Below are 15,688 nucleotides of genomic sequence, written 5' to 3'. Positions count from 1 at the left end.
TGAGATAATTGAAAATTTTTGCAACAGTTAAAAGTTGGAATAGCAACATCATCACCAAACGAAAGTGAAGTTGAAAAACCCAATGAACCTACCAAAACAAATACCTCCTTGACCAAGTAACCAAGTCTCAGCTGCTTGACTACATCAAAGTTTTCACTTAAATGTTTAATAATCCATTGTCAAAATCAAAAGGGTGGAGTAGACTAATAACATATTGGTATAATTGCCAAATGAATGGTTTGCCTTTTATTTGTGTCCACCACTTTCAAACCTCACTCCATAATGTCACATGCATTGCCTCCAAAGTGGGTTCTCACTGCTGCTGCCGCTGCGCTGCTTGTCCACCACAAAATGGGGAATGTATCTAATACTAAAATAATCAGAATTAATTTCTATCCTATCAATCAAACGAATTCCTTTATGTATACCAAAATAAAATGGTTGTTTTTGTTATAAAAAGAGAATATTATTAATGGAATGGAAGATATTGCTCCAACATCATCTTACTTATATTATTATAATTATTATTTTTGAATAGCATGTCTATTTCCTTTATAATTAATTTGTGAAAATCAATTAGCAAAAATTCATTGTTTTAGAAAAGAGATACATATTACATAATCTCACTGTTGTCTTTTTTTTTAAAAAAAAAAGTAAAGAATTTAATATTTTATTTTTCATCTCTGAAAATTTTGTAAACTCTAGAATTCAACTCCCTTTACCTTTATAATCTCATCCTATATTTTTTTTAAAAAATAAATATAAATAAATAATTTTATCACAAATTTATTTTACTATTTAAACATGTAAGATTCATAATATTCTCTTTCACTCAATTATGTAATATTTTTATTATATTAACTCTTCCACTTATAAAAGAGAAAGATTCACGAGCTAATCATAATTTCTTTCATAATAGTTTTCATCAATAAAAAATTAATAAATTTTAATATTATTTATTACGAGTATATATTTTTAATTTAGTAGATATATATATATATATATAAAGAAATGTATCCAATTTTAACTTTAAAGGAAGAAATCTCTTCAATTTTAACTTTAATACCCACCCCTTTTTTGGTTGAAATTTATAGGTGGGAATAATAGTAAAAAATTTTCAGTTATCACTTTTGTTTTGAAGTTAATCAAATCAAAACTATCATTTAACAGAAAAAGTGAAACATAATTAATGGAAATCTTTTCTATTTGGAATTTTGTACCTATGGAAAGATGGTGACTCAGCAAAAACATAAAAATAAAAGAAATCAAATGAAATTATTTGGACATGATTTGAACTTTGAAGTTTGAACCCCACTAAAGAGCAAAGGGAGCCCATAACAATTCCCATGAGTGCACATTCACTGTATAAAAACAAACTCCCAAAACACAAAACTCACTTGTTCTGTCTTTTGTCTGAACACAGTTGCCCTTTTTTTCGTTTCCCCAATCACACGTAAGTGCACAAAAATAAATTCATTTCCAAATAATTAATTAAAAAAAAAGGAACTTAAGAGTTGGGTCTTCTTCAATTATCAACTTCATAATACATTTGGAAAAAGACAAAGACCCACCAGTTACCAGAAAAACCCTTATTTTCTCTCAAAAGCATTTGGAAAGAAGAAGAAGAAGAAGAGGAAGGCTTAAAAAGGAAGGGGTTCAAATGGGTTCGAGTAGCAGTCGACTGGGGTCGAACCCATCACGGGGGAGACTCAACCACCGACCCAAACGGTGTTCCAGGCTCTCCTCTCTCTTCATCTGCGGTGGCTCTTCTTCTCAAGCCCCTCTTGAGGTAATTAACTACCAAAATTTTGCTCCTTTTGTTTGTTGGGATGATTCGAGATAGGGTATTTTGGTTGCTGAATTATATACAAAAGATTATTAATTTCTGACTTTTTAATAAAAAAGTCAATGCCCCATTTCTTGTTTTTTCTTATTTTTTTTTATTTTTAATAAACTTCTGGCGATCTGGGGTTCGCTTATTTCATACCTAAACTAACTTCTTTGAGGTATATTTGGTTTTTTTTATATATTGTTTCTTCATCTTTTTGATTTAATACAGGCTTGAAGTATCATGTTATTTGATTTTGTTTGTCTTCTCAAAATCCTCTGGTTCAAATCAAGTCAGGAGAGAGAAAGCTTTTACCATCTTCGTTTAGAAATTGTTTGTAAATTATTGACTTTTATGTGTCTCAATTAACCACGTTAGGGGTTCCTTTATTGACTTTTTTTCCTTGATCATTTTTAGCATTTAATTGTCTGAAATATAACGTTTTCTGTTTAAAAATTCCAGATTTTAATGGTTGGTTGTTTTTAAATAGTGCTTTAGTTGATGTTGTTTTGATCCTTCTGAAAGACAACGAATTTTCCTTCTTATCCTGGTTGTTTGTATTAATGCATTGTGCGTGTGCGTGTGTGTGTATAGGTGAATGATGCAGTTTGAGAGGGCCTGCCTTTCTTTTTTGGTATTTTGGACCTGTTTTACTGCCCCACCTGTAGGTTCAATTATGTATTCACCCATAGCTTTCATCATGGTGGGATGCTGTTAAGGAAATATGAAGAATCTGTACCCTTGCGGGATTTGGTTTTCATGCTGTGTCAGACTTTGATTTGGACTAAAGAATATTTACTAGTTCTTGCAGCCCCTTGTCCCAAAATAAGCTTGTCCTGGTGCAGTGTTGCACCAAAGGTGTACATTCAACTACCTCCTTTGCTTCAGGCCAAAAAAAATTGTTGCCTTTGCTTGCAAATTTTTGAAGTTAGTGTAATGTGCTTTCTAGTTACTTGTCGACTGCATTTAAGTAATGTTCAAATTTCTGAAGTATCTTTTTCTCTGAATTTTACTCTTTCAAAACGGGAATTTCAGTTTCACTTATCTTTGCTTGGTCAGTTGTCAGTGTATCTTTTGTTTGGATTGAGGAACTGAAAAAGAAGTGCAATGCTCTTTTGCAGTATCCTATGTTGAGTAGTTGGTAGGCTTGTAAATTAAAACCTTCCTAGCTAAAATCAGCAGCACATAATATTGGAGATAGGCATTAATTTAGCAAGTATCACTTGTTTAAATTGTTTTCCGGTCGATTTTTGTACCTTTTCTATTAGCAATACATCTTTTGTACCTGGTTAAGTTCATTTTTAGTTAAAATGCCATGAAGTAGCTTAACTCTTTAGCTTTCCTCTCGGTTCCAAGATGTAGACAGGAGGCAGTGCAGAATCTTCTTTCTGGCAGTGGGTTGAGCATCTCATAATTGTTGCTCCAAACCTGGGGCCACCAAGAGAACTCTATGAAGTCTTCATTGAGGATGCGAGAGTCAAGTGAACTCTGAATTCCGTTAGCACCAGCAAATGTCTTGTGGAATTGCATGTTCATGAACACGTTTATGTCTTGGAAGTTATCTTTCTTTTTTCTTTATTTTTATTTTTTATTTTTTGGTTTTTAGAATGTAAACTAAGCATTTTACATGCAAGCTCTAGACTATGCAGCAGGAAGTGATAGAATGACATTCTTTTGATGTAGATGGAAGATTATCCAGCCGAAATTCTGGTGAAGTCCACAGAACACTGTGGTCCAGTTGGCAACATGGTCCAAAGTCCCCTGGAGGAATCTACTTCGATCTGCAGTATGGAAACAAGGTTCAGCAGCACAGGTACTGAAACTGGAATTTCAGCTGAAAGCAGTTCTGCAGCCAGTGGTGATCCATCTATTGAAGGTGGTTCAAGAGATCTAGAAACAAGTAATTGTAGGAAATGCTTGATTGAAAGTACGGCGTTAGTTGCTCCTCAGGTAAGTGCTGATTATAGTTGTGGTGAATCTCATAGGGATAGTAGTACTTCAGCTAGCACTTCCTTTAAAGAACAACGATCTTCAGACCCTATCTCAGTAAATCTTTCGACTAATGAGGATGCAGTCAGTGGCTTTGAAAATGCAAACAAGGATGCATCTCAGATCCGTCCTGAGCCAAGTATTTTGTCTCCGCAAGGGCTTGGCGATTCACATTTGCATGGGATACCTGTTGAGAATCAGTTAAGTGAAGTGACAACAGTCCATAACTCTGATCCTGATCCTGCCCCTCATGCCTCCGAACCGGTGACTTTTCACACACTAGGAGGTGAATCCATCCGAGAGGCAATGCCTTCAGGTTTAGGTTTTCTCGTATCCAATAGGGAACCAGGCCGGGCAGATGGAAGTGTGCTTCATGTTGATGTTGTGAGTATCTCTTCCAATATTTTGTCTGGTGGCAGTGCTGATACAAGTAGTCGTGAAGCCAGGAGGAATAGTAGAAGATTGTTTTGGGATGCATTTTCAAGACGCAGCTCTAGAAGACTTAATGATTCCTCATCCATTTTTCTTTCAACGGATGATAGTGATGATACAGGATTTCATGACAGATGGCTCCTTGATTTTAGTGGTGATTTCTTTTATGATGGGGCTGGAGGTGATTCCGGTTACCTCAGCAGTGGAATTCACAGCTTGAATGAACGAAGACGACACTCGAGATCAGAGGTATTTATTTGCAAAGCACTTGGAATATTGAAGTTTATTCTGCTTGTTTTTAGTAGATAGAGATATATCAAAACTTGCTTTCAGAAACTAGATTTATTTTAAAATTTGTTTTGGCTCCATTATTCCTGGATTGGGGCTTATGGTCCACTGTATTTTTGTTGGAATATCTTTTGTATCTGGTTATGTATTCGATCATTGCAATCATGTGACAACATTTATCAAGATCTCTTTGGCTATATATATTCAGTTTGTCATCCTGTTCCCTCGTGTACCTTCTATGAACTATCCCATTTGACTCTTTTTCAGATCTGGGAAAGGCTGCGTGGTGGCCATGATGAAAATAGTCGGCGAACGACATTTTGTCCATCTGGACTCCACCCTGATGGCACATGCTCGTGTGATTCTCTCTTGATGACTGATGAGTCTAGTGCTCGTGCAAGCATATCACGGATAGTGATGCTTGCTGAGGCTCTATTTGAGGTAGTTTTCCTTTACCAACTTGCGTGTTCTGCCTATCTTAGGCCAACTCATCATGTTAATGTGATTTTGTTTTGCTGTTCCTTTGTTCCGTGAGAAGTTGATAGTGTATTATATTTTGTGCCAAATTATAAAGTTACTTGTTGATAATGGTCATCATAGATTTTGTCTACGTGGAAGAATGAATCAGTATCAGGACTTTTATGATGTTATAGATGGGTTGTGGGTGTTAAAAATACTTTGTTTTCCCCATTTCTAGTATTCCTTTGCATGTGAGATGTTGATCTTTTTCTTATTCAGAAAGATTTTATGTAGCATTTCTAGTATAATGGGGTGACTTTGTGTATGTGAGACAAGTGAGACTGTGCAACCTTTGTGTTAGTAAAATGGAATGTAGTAATGGTTAACATTTCTGCTCGTGGTGCATTGATATTGATAAACACCTATTCAGCTCCACAAGTTTCACCCATTTCTTCATTCTGTCAAAATGAACGTTTGTAGGTTTTGGATGAAATTCATCGTCAACCAGTATCACTTTCCCTATCTATGGTGTCACTCCCGGCCCCTGAATCTGTAGTTGATTCTTTCCCTCTTAGAAGTCACACAAAATTGGATGCAGCTGAGGGCGGGGATGCTGCTGAACAGTAAGTTGTTTCTTAATACTTGAAGAAAGGATGTGTATCAATTTGCTTCTGAAAGAGCATAGGGAGGAGTGCGTATCAATTTGCTTCTGGAAGAGTATATGGAAAGGAGTGATTCTATTTACTATTTGTGTTTCTCTACTAATTGTATATAGAATATGCTATTAATGTTATCATTGCTACTACTAATCTTATATGTAGGTGTTATATATGCCTGGCTGAATATGAGGAAGAGGATAAAATAAGAGTTCTGCCTTGCCAGCACGAGTTTCACATGTCTTGTGTGGATAAATGGCTTAAAGAGATACATGGGTATCCTTACTACTATATGCTTTCCCTGTCGACCTGCCTTTTTTTTATCTTCTGTTTTGGAAACTGACCTCACTCTCTCTATCTCTGGTTCACAGGGTGTGCCCACTTTGCAGAGGTGATGTTCGTCAGGGTGTGGAGTCCTCTGTCTCAAACTCGGAGATTCCCTCTCTTTGATAAAACTGTACATATGTAAATACTAAATAGTAATGGCTTCTTATACAAATGTTAAATGTTGTATCAACAGTATTTACCATGTTGTATTTCCTATATGCCATCTTGTAGCATCTTTTCCTCATGATGCGACTCCACGGAATTATTACGTATAGCAAATTGAGGAAAATGGGATTTTTTTGGCTTTGCATCTTCCTCTGATGGCTAATCTTTAGCCTAATCAACATGGGAGAGCTAACTCATCAAGCCTATGTGCACAAATTGACAAAGGCATGTTGCTGTTAATTTGTGTTATTAGATATCCATGGATGCTTCTTATGGTACGAATGTCAGTAAACATTTAAAAGTTAACTAATAAACATAAATGCTTACCCTAGTTTCCCTTGCATGGTCTTTTATCAATTGATTGAATATATTTATTCTTGTAGTACAAATTTCCTCATAAAATTGCAGGTTGAATTATCCAAAATCTTTGGGTGCATTGAGGATTATAGAGATGCAGCAGCCAAAATGTGTGAAGCAACAATGCAACATGTTACTACGATATATGACTCTGGTAGTTTTGAGTTGCAAAAGAAGAAGCCTTATAGGCTTTTCACCTTTTTTAGTTACTTTATTTGCCATATAAGTTCTGATTACGATAACAAATCAAATTAAGTTTAGTTCAATGATTGTTAATTCATCCTTGCATGGAAGGTCTACAGGTTCAACTCCCTTTTGCTTCGGCTTTTTCATGTGTCTGAAAATAAAAATCTCATTTATGGAACACAATCTTGACTATAATTATTTTGGTTTAACCTTAAAATTACATGTTCTAAAATTATATATAATGTTTTAAAATTAAATTAGAGTTTACTTATTCAAAAGAAACGTAAATTTTTCTGTATTTTGATGTTTTCTCACTTAGTACTTTATTCTTTATTTTCCTCGCTTAATACCTGACATCTTATTCCGTTTCTGTGTGGAGTTATAGCATCTATATTTCTCTAATTATTATCACGTGCTTAAATTAATTAAGTTGAAATTTTAATTATAAAAAAAAAGTGTTTTAAACCCTTTAGACATTCTAAAATTCCAAATTCCCACGTCTATATATTGAATAACTTTGTGAAAACCAGTGAATATTCAATACCCAAAAAATTAAAAAGGAAAACAGAGAATATTAGAAAAAATATCTTAAAAGATTGCAAATTTGCAATGTTGCAAATAATTTTGTCAAGACGTACAAAGGAAAACTGAGGGACACAATCTACACAAAGCCAACCAAAATACTACAGATTACTCAGAAGAACAAAGTTCTTCTTCATAGTTCATGCATTGCTATATCTTAAATACATAACAACCAAAACAATGCTATTCCAGAAGCAAATGCAAATGCCTAATTGAAACAGCATACAACAGCACTTGCTTTTCGATCTAACCCAGCAAAGAAGTGCCATTCCTTGGGTTCCAAAAGGGATTCTGATCTTGAAAGAAAGCTGATTCAGGTCTCAGCTTGTTGTCAGGGTAATCACAGGAGAAAGGATTATTTTTGTTGTCAGTGTAACCACTAGTGTGGTTATTATTAGCAAAGAGATTTGGGTGACAGTTTTCATCATCTTCAAAAGTAGTCCATCGCGTTGAGTTATTATGATGCTTCTCTCTGGTTGCATTTCTCATGTTCTCCATCTCTCCTACATGGTCCTTGAATTCTTTCTTCACCACATCCAGTACCACATCTCCATATCGATCACACCATGACCTGAAAAATTGGCAAGAAGAGAGGACAATTAGAAATAGAAACGTTGATAATCTGGCTAGAGATCTACCAAATCTTTCAAATCCAAAAGCAATGTAATAAAAGAATTGAGGCCTTGTAATCTAACGGATTACAGATTTGGATAAGCCAAGGGCTGCTACTATATTAGACTCTACTAAAGTGATCCATTTCGTGCATCAAGGACATATATTGCCTAATTATACAGGACAGCATTTTACTCTTTTCATGTCATCTTAGAATTGTAAGCAGCAATAATGTAATATAATTCTCCACTGCCATAAAACAAGGAGAATAAACATATATGTAAGCGTTGTAAAGAAATCAAGCTTTATTATCCTTACTTGGGGAAGAACTTTTTGAGGTCAGCCTTGTCCACAGGAAGGGTTGTGGAAATCGCTTCCATTTGATCGTTCCTAGTGGAATTACAACAAAAGCTAACTTAGGCAAATGCGCAAAATATTGCTCCATTTGAAGGCTTGATGGGAAGAACTCGCTTACGAAAATTTGAGATTCGGATTGGTAGTGGAGAGCTCCATTTGAATTCGTGATAGCTCCTTCTTTATTTTGTCTCCTAAAACCTGCAAGAGTCACTCAAAATAGGACATTAAATATGAGCTCCAGGTTCAATATAAGCCAAGACTAGTATACCATTAATATATACATATGCAACATTAAGATGAACCTTGTCAATGAAGAAATCAGATGGAGCTCCATTTGCATGCAACTTCTTCTTAATCTGTTTTGTGTCTGGCCCCTCCCCGATGGGAGTGGTAACAAGCTGGCATGACCCCAGGAAAGCTTCACTATCTGATCTTTCGTTGAGGGGCAAAGGAGCAGTCTCATCCTCTGAATCACTTCTCTTCCATTTCTTGAAACCATCAAAACCCCATTGCTTTTTGGTTGATTTGGATGCTGTCTCCTCTGAACCAGGGCCATAATCACCACCCCCACCACCATGTCCCTCTCTTTGCTCTCTATGAAACAAAGTTCTAAACGGTTTTCTCTTTGCCTTATCAGTACCACTGCCATTTTCCTTCATGGATTCCGTAGGCAATATTTCTTCTTGCATGAGAATTGATTTCGTTTCGTTTTCTTTACCCTTCAAATGACTATCCGAAAACGGGTTTTCTTTAGAACCCTCCATAGAGGCTGAGGAATTTGAATCTACATCGAATATGCTCTTTTCGGATCTATTTTTACTTGGCTTCTGAGATGATCCAAAGCCAAAAACTGAAGCTGCTCCTTTGATCTGCTTCATTGTGAGGTTGTTCTTTGATTTGTTCTTGGAATGCAACAAATTGTCTCTATTAGTGCTGCAGTTTTCATCCTTCAAGTCAATGACAGACCATTCTTCTTCTTGATTCTCGTTAGTGTCTTTGGGGTTCGCAACAATTACATCTCTGGCCTCAATTTCAGCTCCTTGCACTGCTAATCGCTGTAACAAAGGCCTCTTTGAAGAATGGTACTCCTCCTCTGATATGCATTTTGCATAAAGCAGTTCCTAGGACAGAGGAAACCAAAGTGGAAACTTATCAAATCCATTTTCACACTATGAATTTTGTTGTATTATGCACTAAAAAGTAAAACCAGTTGAATATTAGCTCAATTGAGTGAAATTACTCATCTAAACTAATCAAAATTGTTCTTTTTAATCTATAGATGTCAGCTTAATTGTCTATATCCAAGGCAAATATCCACAACAACTGCAATCTACAAAAACCAACTAATTTCCTAAACTAAACCAAAATACTAGATCCCACAAAAAAAAAGAGAAAAAGATAAATAAAGTAGGCGTTAAATATTTACCTGCAAGAAGACCAATTTATCTCTCAAAATAACAGGCTGCTCTAGTTCAGATGGAGAAGCAATAAGGGTCTCAAGCAAATGCGTTCTAAAAGCTGCAACCTCAGCTTCACCAAGAATTCCTTCTTTGTGTAGACCCATCAAGTTCAATATCTGGTGAAAGGAATCCTGCTGCCATTTCAGATTATCAGACTGCAGCTTGGAAAGCCTGTGTTCCAAGGCTGGTAACCGCCTTTTCTTGAATGAGAAAGGGAGAATTGTCTTGCAAAGAGAAGTGATGGAGTCATGGAGAGTGGAGTAGTATGTGGGTGTATAGCTGTACACCATTTTCGATCTTTTGGCTTGTCGATGAGAGCTTGAAAATGGGTTGAAGCAATATTTGAGACTGATGGTTTTAGTTGCCAGAGCTTTTGATTATTATTTTTGAAGAAAATTTCGGGATATGTATTTGAACAGGGTGAGATTGTTGTTTCAGTTTCGAGAGTTTTGAATCTTGGGGAGAGCTTAAAACGGTCACTTGAAACTAGCCGTTGAGAGTTGGAAGACAGATGCGAAGCCAATTATTAGTTGATAGAACGCTGTCGTTTTCCTCCACGTTTATAGTCATGATACCAAGTTTAAAATTTGTGCAAGAATATTTAGTTTCCTTTTTCTTGTTTTGAAAGAACATATCTATTGTTTACAATTATTGTAAGAATAGTTATCAAATCCAATCCAAAATCAACTCCAAGATTTTGGGTTATTGTAAGGGTAATTACACAATGATATATTTAAATTTTAAACCCAAAACATGAAGATTGATATTTTCCAATTTAAAATAATTATTTCTTAAGCAAATACCATTATGATATTGTTATTTAAACATCTTAAAATATTAAAACATAATAATATAAGGTAATAATATTAAAACATATTTCTTCTTTTGAAAGAATATACTTATTGATTTACAATATAATATTGACTCATTTTATCATCAATTCACTTGACTTTCATGTAAGTTTATGATTATCTCAAAATAATAAAATTTTAAAAAACAGAGAAAATAGTTAAATAGGTTAATAGATAAATTGAAAATTAAAATAAAATATTTTTATTTGTTTTATTCATTTAATAAATAAGATAAATACTTTTATCTTGCTTATTTTATACTTGTTTTTATTGTTTTTGTACAAATAAAGGCATTACAATTAAAAATTTAACATAATTAGGTCATTTCTTACTTATTATGATAAATATATTTTGTTAATGTACATATTATTTATTTGTTTATATATCAAATTATACTTCAACAATCATAATATTTTCTTGGCTAAACTCCACATAAATCTCCTGATATTTTCTGACAAAGAATCCTGATGTTATTTTTTTTCTCATATAAAACTGTGTTTTATTTTTTTATATTTTTTCTGAAAAGTAGTAACAGTATTAAATTGTCAATTAATTTTTTATACAAAGACAATAACATCTTTTGTGTTTTAATCTTTTTTTTTTGTTTATTTAATTAAAAATAATAATATATATTTGTGTTTCTTTCTTTTCTAATTTTTCTCTCCCTTTCTCTCCTCATTTTCTCACTGTCCAAACAAGAAACGTAGGTGACACTTGCCCGTTACCTGTAATAAAATTTAATGCTCTCCCTCCTACCTCAATACCGTTACTAGATTTCTTCAGTTCCTTCGCTGCTTCGGGGTGCCGGTTTAGACTGTTTTCTTCTTCAAATTCTAGTTCTTTCATTGACTCTATACTGGGGCAAATCTAAAGTTGATTTTGTTATCAGCACATTTCAAGAAGAAAAATTCTAGCCAGATTCTGACCATTCATCACCCTCTGCCAACATCTCAACGTTAGATACAGAACCTTTTTTATCTTGAAAAGGCTTTAATTGTAAAGGGGCTATTCACTTGGGCATTAAAATACACTTCCCTGTAATGATCTGCTACTTTGGACAAATGACTTGCTTAGGCATTAAGATACACTTTGTTCTACTAATTTGTTGCTCTGGACAACGACTGTACAGAAACACCAAAACCTGGACCCATATGCTAGCAAATATGGAAGGAGTTCACATACGCAGCATACTTTAAGCTTAAGTCTTCTTTAAGCTTGTTGACTTGGAACAAGTGGGATATTTGGTCATTGAAGTTGGATTGATTAAGGTCACATATATATGCAACAAAGAGTTTTGACCCAAGTGATGACTAACATTCATCTTCTTAGAAAATTTTTTTTTGATGAATTCTCTTTTTAAGATTAAGTTTTAAATTTTTTTAATTAAACAACAACAAAAAATTAAAACACAAAAGTTGTTATTGTTTTTTTATAAAAAACTAACTGATAATTTAATGCCATTATTATTTTTGGGAAAAGAAGTAAAACACAAAGTTTAATATGAGAAAGAAATAACTCAAGAGGTTATATAAGAAATGACTATACCACAAAGGGTCTATGTAGAGATTATCCTATTTACTTTGTTCAAGTTTTGATGTTGGTTAAATTGGTGAAAACTTGGCTTTTCTTTTCAATTCAATTTATCTAAATCTAAGTTTGATCCTCACCCTTAACAAATTTTTGGTAATTGAATTAATTATTAATTGTTAATGTATATAGACAAGTTTAGGGTGCGAGTAGTCGATACTATTCAAATATTAAATATAATTAGGTTTGAAAGTCGAGTATCCAATGAATGATACCCATATCCTGCTCCAACTAAAAATGAATAGTAAATTTCTTAAATTGTTTCATTTATAAATAATTTAATTTTTTTATTTTTAATTTAAAAAATATTAATATAAAGTAGTATTTTAAATATTTTAATAATAAAATAACAATTAAATGAATAAACCAGGTAGAATTTAGACTGAGCCTTTTAAATTAAAAGTCCAATGGACCCAATCCGACCCACGATCAACTCTTTATATATGCATCATCGTGACATTAGTAGTGATCTAAAAATGGTTTAAATGTACCATTACAAGTGACATACAAACCAATAAATACTAATAAACTCTTTGAAAGTTCTCTGTTTTCTTTTTTTATTTTATTATTATTATTCTTGGTTTAGAGTGGTCCGAATTAAATTAAGGAGGTCGGTGTATTCATTGAGATTTGCAAATATTTTTCAAATCATGCTTATCACTAATCCTCTCTTGCTCTCCAATAAATCAATAACCATAAGCATCAAAAAAAGTAATGACCAATTAATGTATACAATTAACGTTTATTATAAGAATTTCGAGTATGCTTATTTTTTGAGCTATAAGATAGTTATGAGAATTAGCTTCATCTCATTCATTTTAAAGTTTGAATTCAAAATCCCTCTAAAATAGAGTTTCAACATTTTAATAGTTAGGTATTCTTTCCAAACATAACTGATGCCTATTATTAGGGTGGGGGTGGGCTGCGTTTGTACAAACAAAGATATTCCACATTTCAGCTGCAGGTGAGACCATCTTCTTTTTCTTTCTTTTATCTTTCTCTCTGGAATGGGTGCTATGGTGGTCCTTAATCTTTGACAAAACTAACACGTAACATTACATTAGTGAAGTACATTCCACTTTCCACATTGTTAGGCATTAGCCTACTTCCTTTCCACACAACATATCATCTAGGGATGAGCAATTGATCGGTATGGTCGTTATAATTAAAAATTAAATAAATTAAATATTTTTAAAAAATTAATCAAAATGGATTAAATTTAAAAAAAATCAAATTGACCAAACATCGAATTGATTTGATCAATTTGGCTTTGGATCAAAAGAATTGAAATTACCGTTTTATTCATTTGCAAATTACAATATTAAAATTTATAAATTTATCTACAATTATAAAATATACAAATAATCTAAATTTAAAAAATATATGTATAACATTTGTTCTTTCACTCACATAATAATACCCTTTCACATAAGCAGTCAAACTAACATTTAAGTGTTTTAAATTTACATTTTATACATTAATATTATAAATTTAAAAAATATATAAACTAAAATTATATATTAATATATATAATATTAATTTAATCTTTTAGTCAGTTCAATTCAAAAAATTTAAAACTAAAAATCAATTAAATAAATTAATTGAACCAAACCGTTTAATTACTCAAATTACATTTAGTTTGATTGGGTCAATAATCCGATCCAATTTTACCCATCCCTAATATCATCTATTATGTGGTATGACAAAATGGATGCTATTGTCAAGGTCAATATTTACTTAAAATTGAAAAATTAACAAAAGAAAATGAGATTCAAATCCAATTTTAGGAATAAGGAGATACATGTTATTGTTTTAATTTGATAATGTTCACCTTCTTATCTTACAATGTGTTCTTAACGAATCGACTAGGTAGGCTTCTTTGTGAATCATGTGTGATCACAATTCATGGTCCGTCAATATAAGGACGAATAATTAAAGCTAAATAGTGGATGGAAATCGTTTTCACAGGATCCTGTATAAATCGATAAGCATCACTAATACTCATAACCAATATGCTATTGACGCGTATGATTATATGAATGGAGCAGGTTGCCCAAATCGCATTTAATTTAAGTTCACACGCGGGGTTCAATATTTTTAAAGGCCTAAAGTGATTAAACATTTAAATGAGGCCCTTGCTAAGAAAAAAAATTAAATGAAGCTCTTTTTATTGAAATTTAAAAAAAATACCATTAATTGGATATCATTAAAAGCATATTACATTCATTGAAAATAGAAAAAATAATTAAGAATTATTAGCATTATAAGAATTGAGAAATAATAAAAAATAAAAATTTATTAAGCACATAATTGAGAAAATGAGAACATATGTAATTTTATTAATTATTTTGACTTTTTCAAGAGTGAGAAAGTGAGATAAATAGTTAAGAATTAATAAGAAGTAGGAAGTGAAAGTAAATAAATATTTAATAGACACTTAATTTAAAAAATATTTTATTAATTATTTTAATTTATATATATATTTAATATAATTAATTATATTATATAAAATTATCATACCTATAAAATTGTGAGACCTAAGGTAAGGACGGCCCTGACTCCACACCTGCCTAGTTGTTTCCTTTTTTTTTCTTTTTTCTTTTCAGCCTTTTCACCATGAGCTCCAACCCTTTCATTATCAATGCAAAAATGTTGATTTATCCGTCAGTCAGCTACACTATTTAATTATTTACAAATAATGTAAACATAATTAATATAATTTTATGGACATTTTATTTTTATTAGTAGTAGCACAGACAGTCAAAACTGATTGAACTCTTTATCATTCTCGTAAAGATTTGGTTGGTATATGATACGTCTTAGTGAGCAGAACATGACAATATAGTCCACTCCAACAAACGGAAATTGGCCAATTTTTTACAAAAACTAATTCTTAATTATTTATATCAACTTTGGTTTTTGTATAATTTTTTTTTAATATGACTGGGGGAAAATGATTTTGTGAGTCCAAATGTTCACATCATACGAGAGCTAGCATTATCTTTCAATAAAAATGATAAAACATTTCATAATGGAAAAAGAAATTCAGATGCAAGAAGAGTCATGCATTAATTACAATATTTCAACCTTTTAATTTTTTTTAAAAATATTTCAACCTTAGATTTTACAAAATTGTTGGCCCACTGTGATTGGAGTTGGAGGTAGACAAGATTAGGTGCATTATTTAAGCTGAATTTCAAAGGTAGGGCAAGAGAATGAATGGACATTGATGTGCATGTTCAATAAAAGAATCACTTTACCATGGCGGAATGCCCCATGCACCTCGAATTTTATTAAGACTTCTTCTATCAGCTGCAATAAAAGTATAATAAGGGTGCAGTAATTTAACTAAGAGTAAAATATAATGATATTTTTTTATCATAATTATACAAGTTAATTAATTTTTAAAATAAATAATTCTTCCAAAAAAAGATATTTTCATTAGATATATAAGTCATGTTATTAGTCAATCGTTAATTTTTTTATTAATTTAATGACATGATAATATTTTTAAAATAATTTTATTTTTTATTAATTTTAAAAATTATTACC

General features: G+C 32.3%; 2 protein-coding genes across 3 annotated transcripts; one reads left to right on the top strand and one right to left on the bottom strand.

Moving 5' to 3' along the window:
• Window positions 1-1,439: 1,439 nt before the first annotated feature.
• Window positions 1,440-6,223, top strand: LOC110411039 (RING/U-box superfamily protein). 2 transcript variants are annotated; one of them, XM_021421035.2, is made up of 6 exons: window positions 1,440-1,789; window positions 3,512-4,498; window positions 4,805-4,978; window positions 5,477-5,619; window positions 5,818-5,928; window positions 6,024-6,223. In XM_021421035.2, exons 1-6 carry the CDS (start codon window positions 1,661-1,663, stop codon window positions 6,100-6,102), a joined length of 1,623 nt encoding a protein of 540 aa, XP_021276710.1. In that variant the 5' UTR covers window positions 1,440-1,660; the 3' UTR covers window positions 6,103-6,223. The 2 variants fall into 2 exon arrangements, with proteins under 2 accessions (XP_021276710.1, XP_089638896.1); XM_089782770.1 differs by lacking the exon at window positions 1,440-1,789 and adding an exon at window positions 3,274-3,385.
• A 1,036-nt stretch (window positions 6,224-7,259) lies between these two features.
• Window positions 7,260-10,124, bottom strand: LOC110411105 (uncharacterized). The gene is made up of 5 exons (XM_021421128.1): window positions 9,665-10,124; window positions 8,541-9,359; window positions 8,357-8,436; window positions 8,200-8,271; window positions 7,260-7,840 (listed from the first exon to the last, which is right to left on the bottom strand). Exons 1-5 carry the CDS (start codon window positions 9,986-9,988, stop codon window positions 7,516-7,518), a joined length of 1,620 nt encoding a protein of 539 aa, XP_021276803.1. The 5' UTR covers window positions 9,989-10,124; the 3' UTR covers window positions 7,260-7,515.
• Window positions 10,125-15,688: the final 5,564 nt, after the last annotated feature.

Source organism: Theobroma umbraticum, unplaced genomic scaffold (assembly GCF_002168275.2).
Source record: "Theobroma umbraticum cultivar Fairchild unplaced genomic scaffold, ASM216827v3 scaffold_56.0, whole genome shotgun sequence".
Taxonomy (NCBI): domain Eukaryota; kingdom Viridiplantae; phylum Streptophyta; class Magnoliopsida; order Malvales; family Malvaceae; genus Theobroma; species Theobroma umbraticum.
This window is presented reverse-complemented; position numbering and strand designations above follow the sequence as displayed.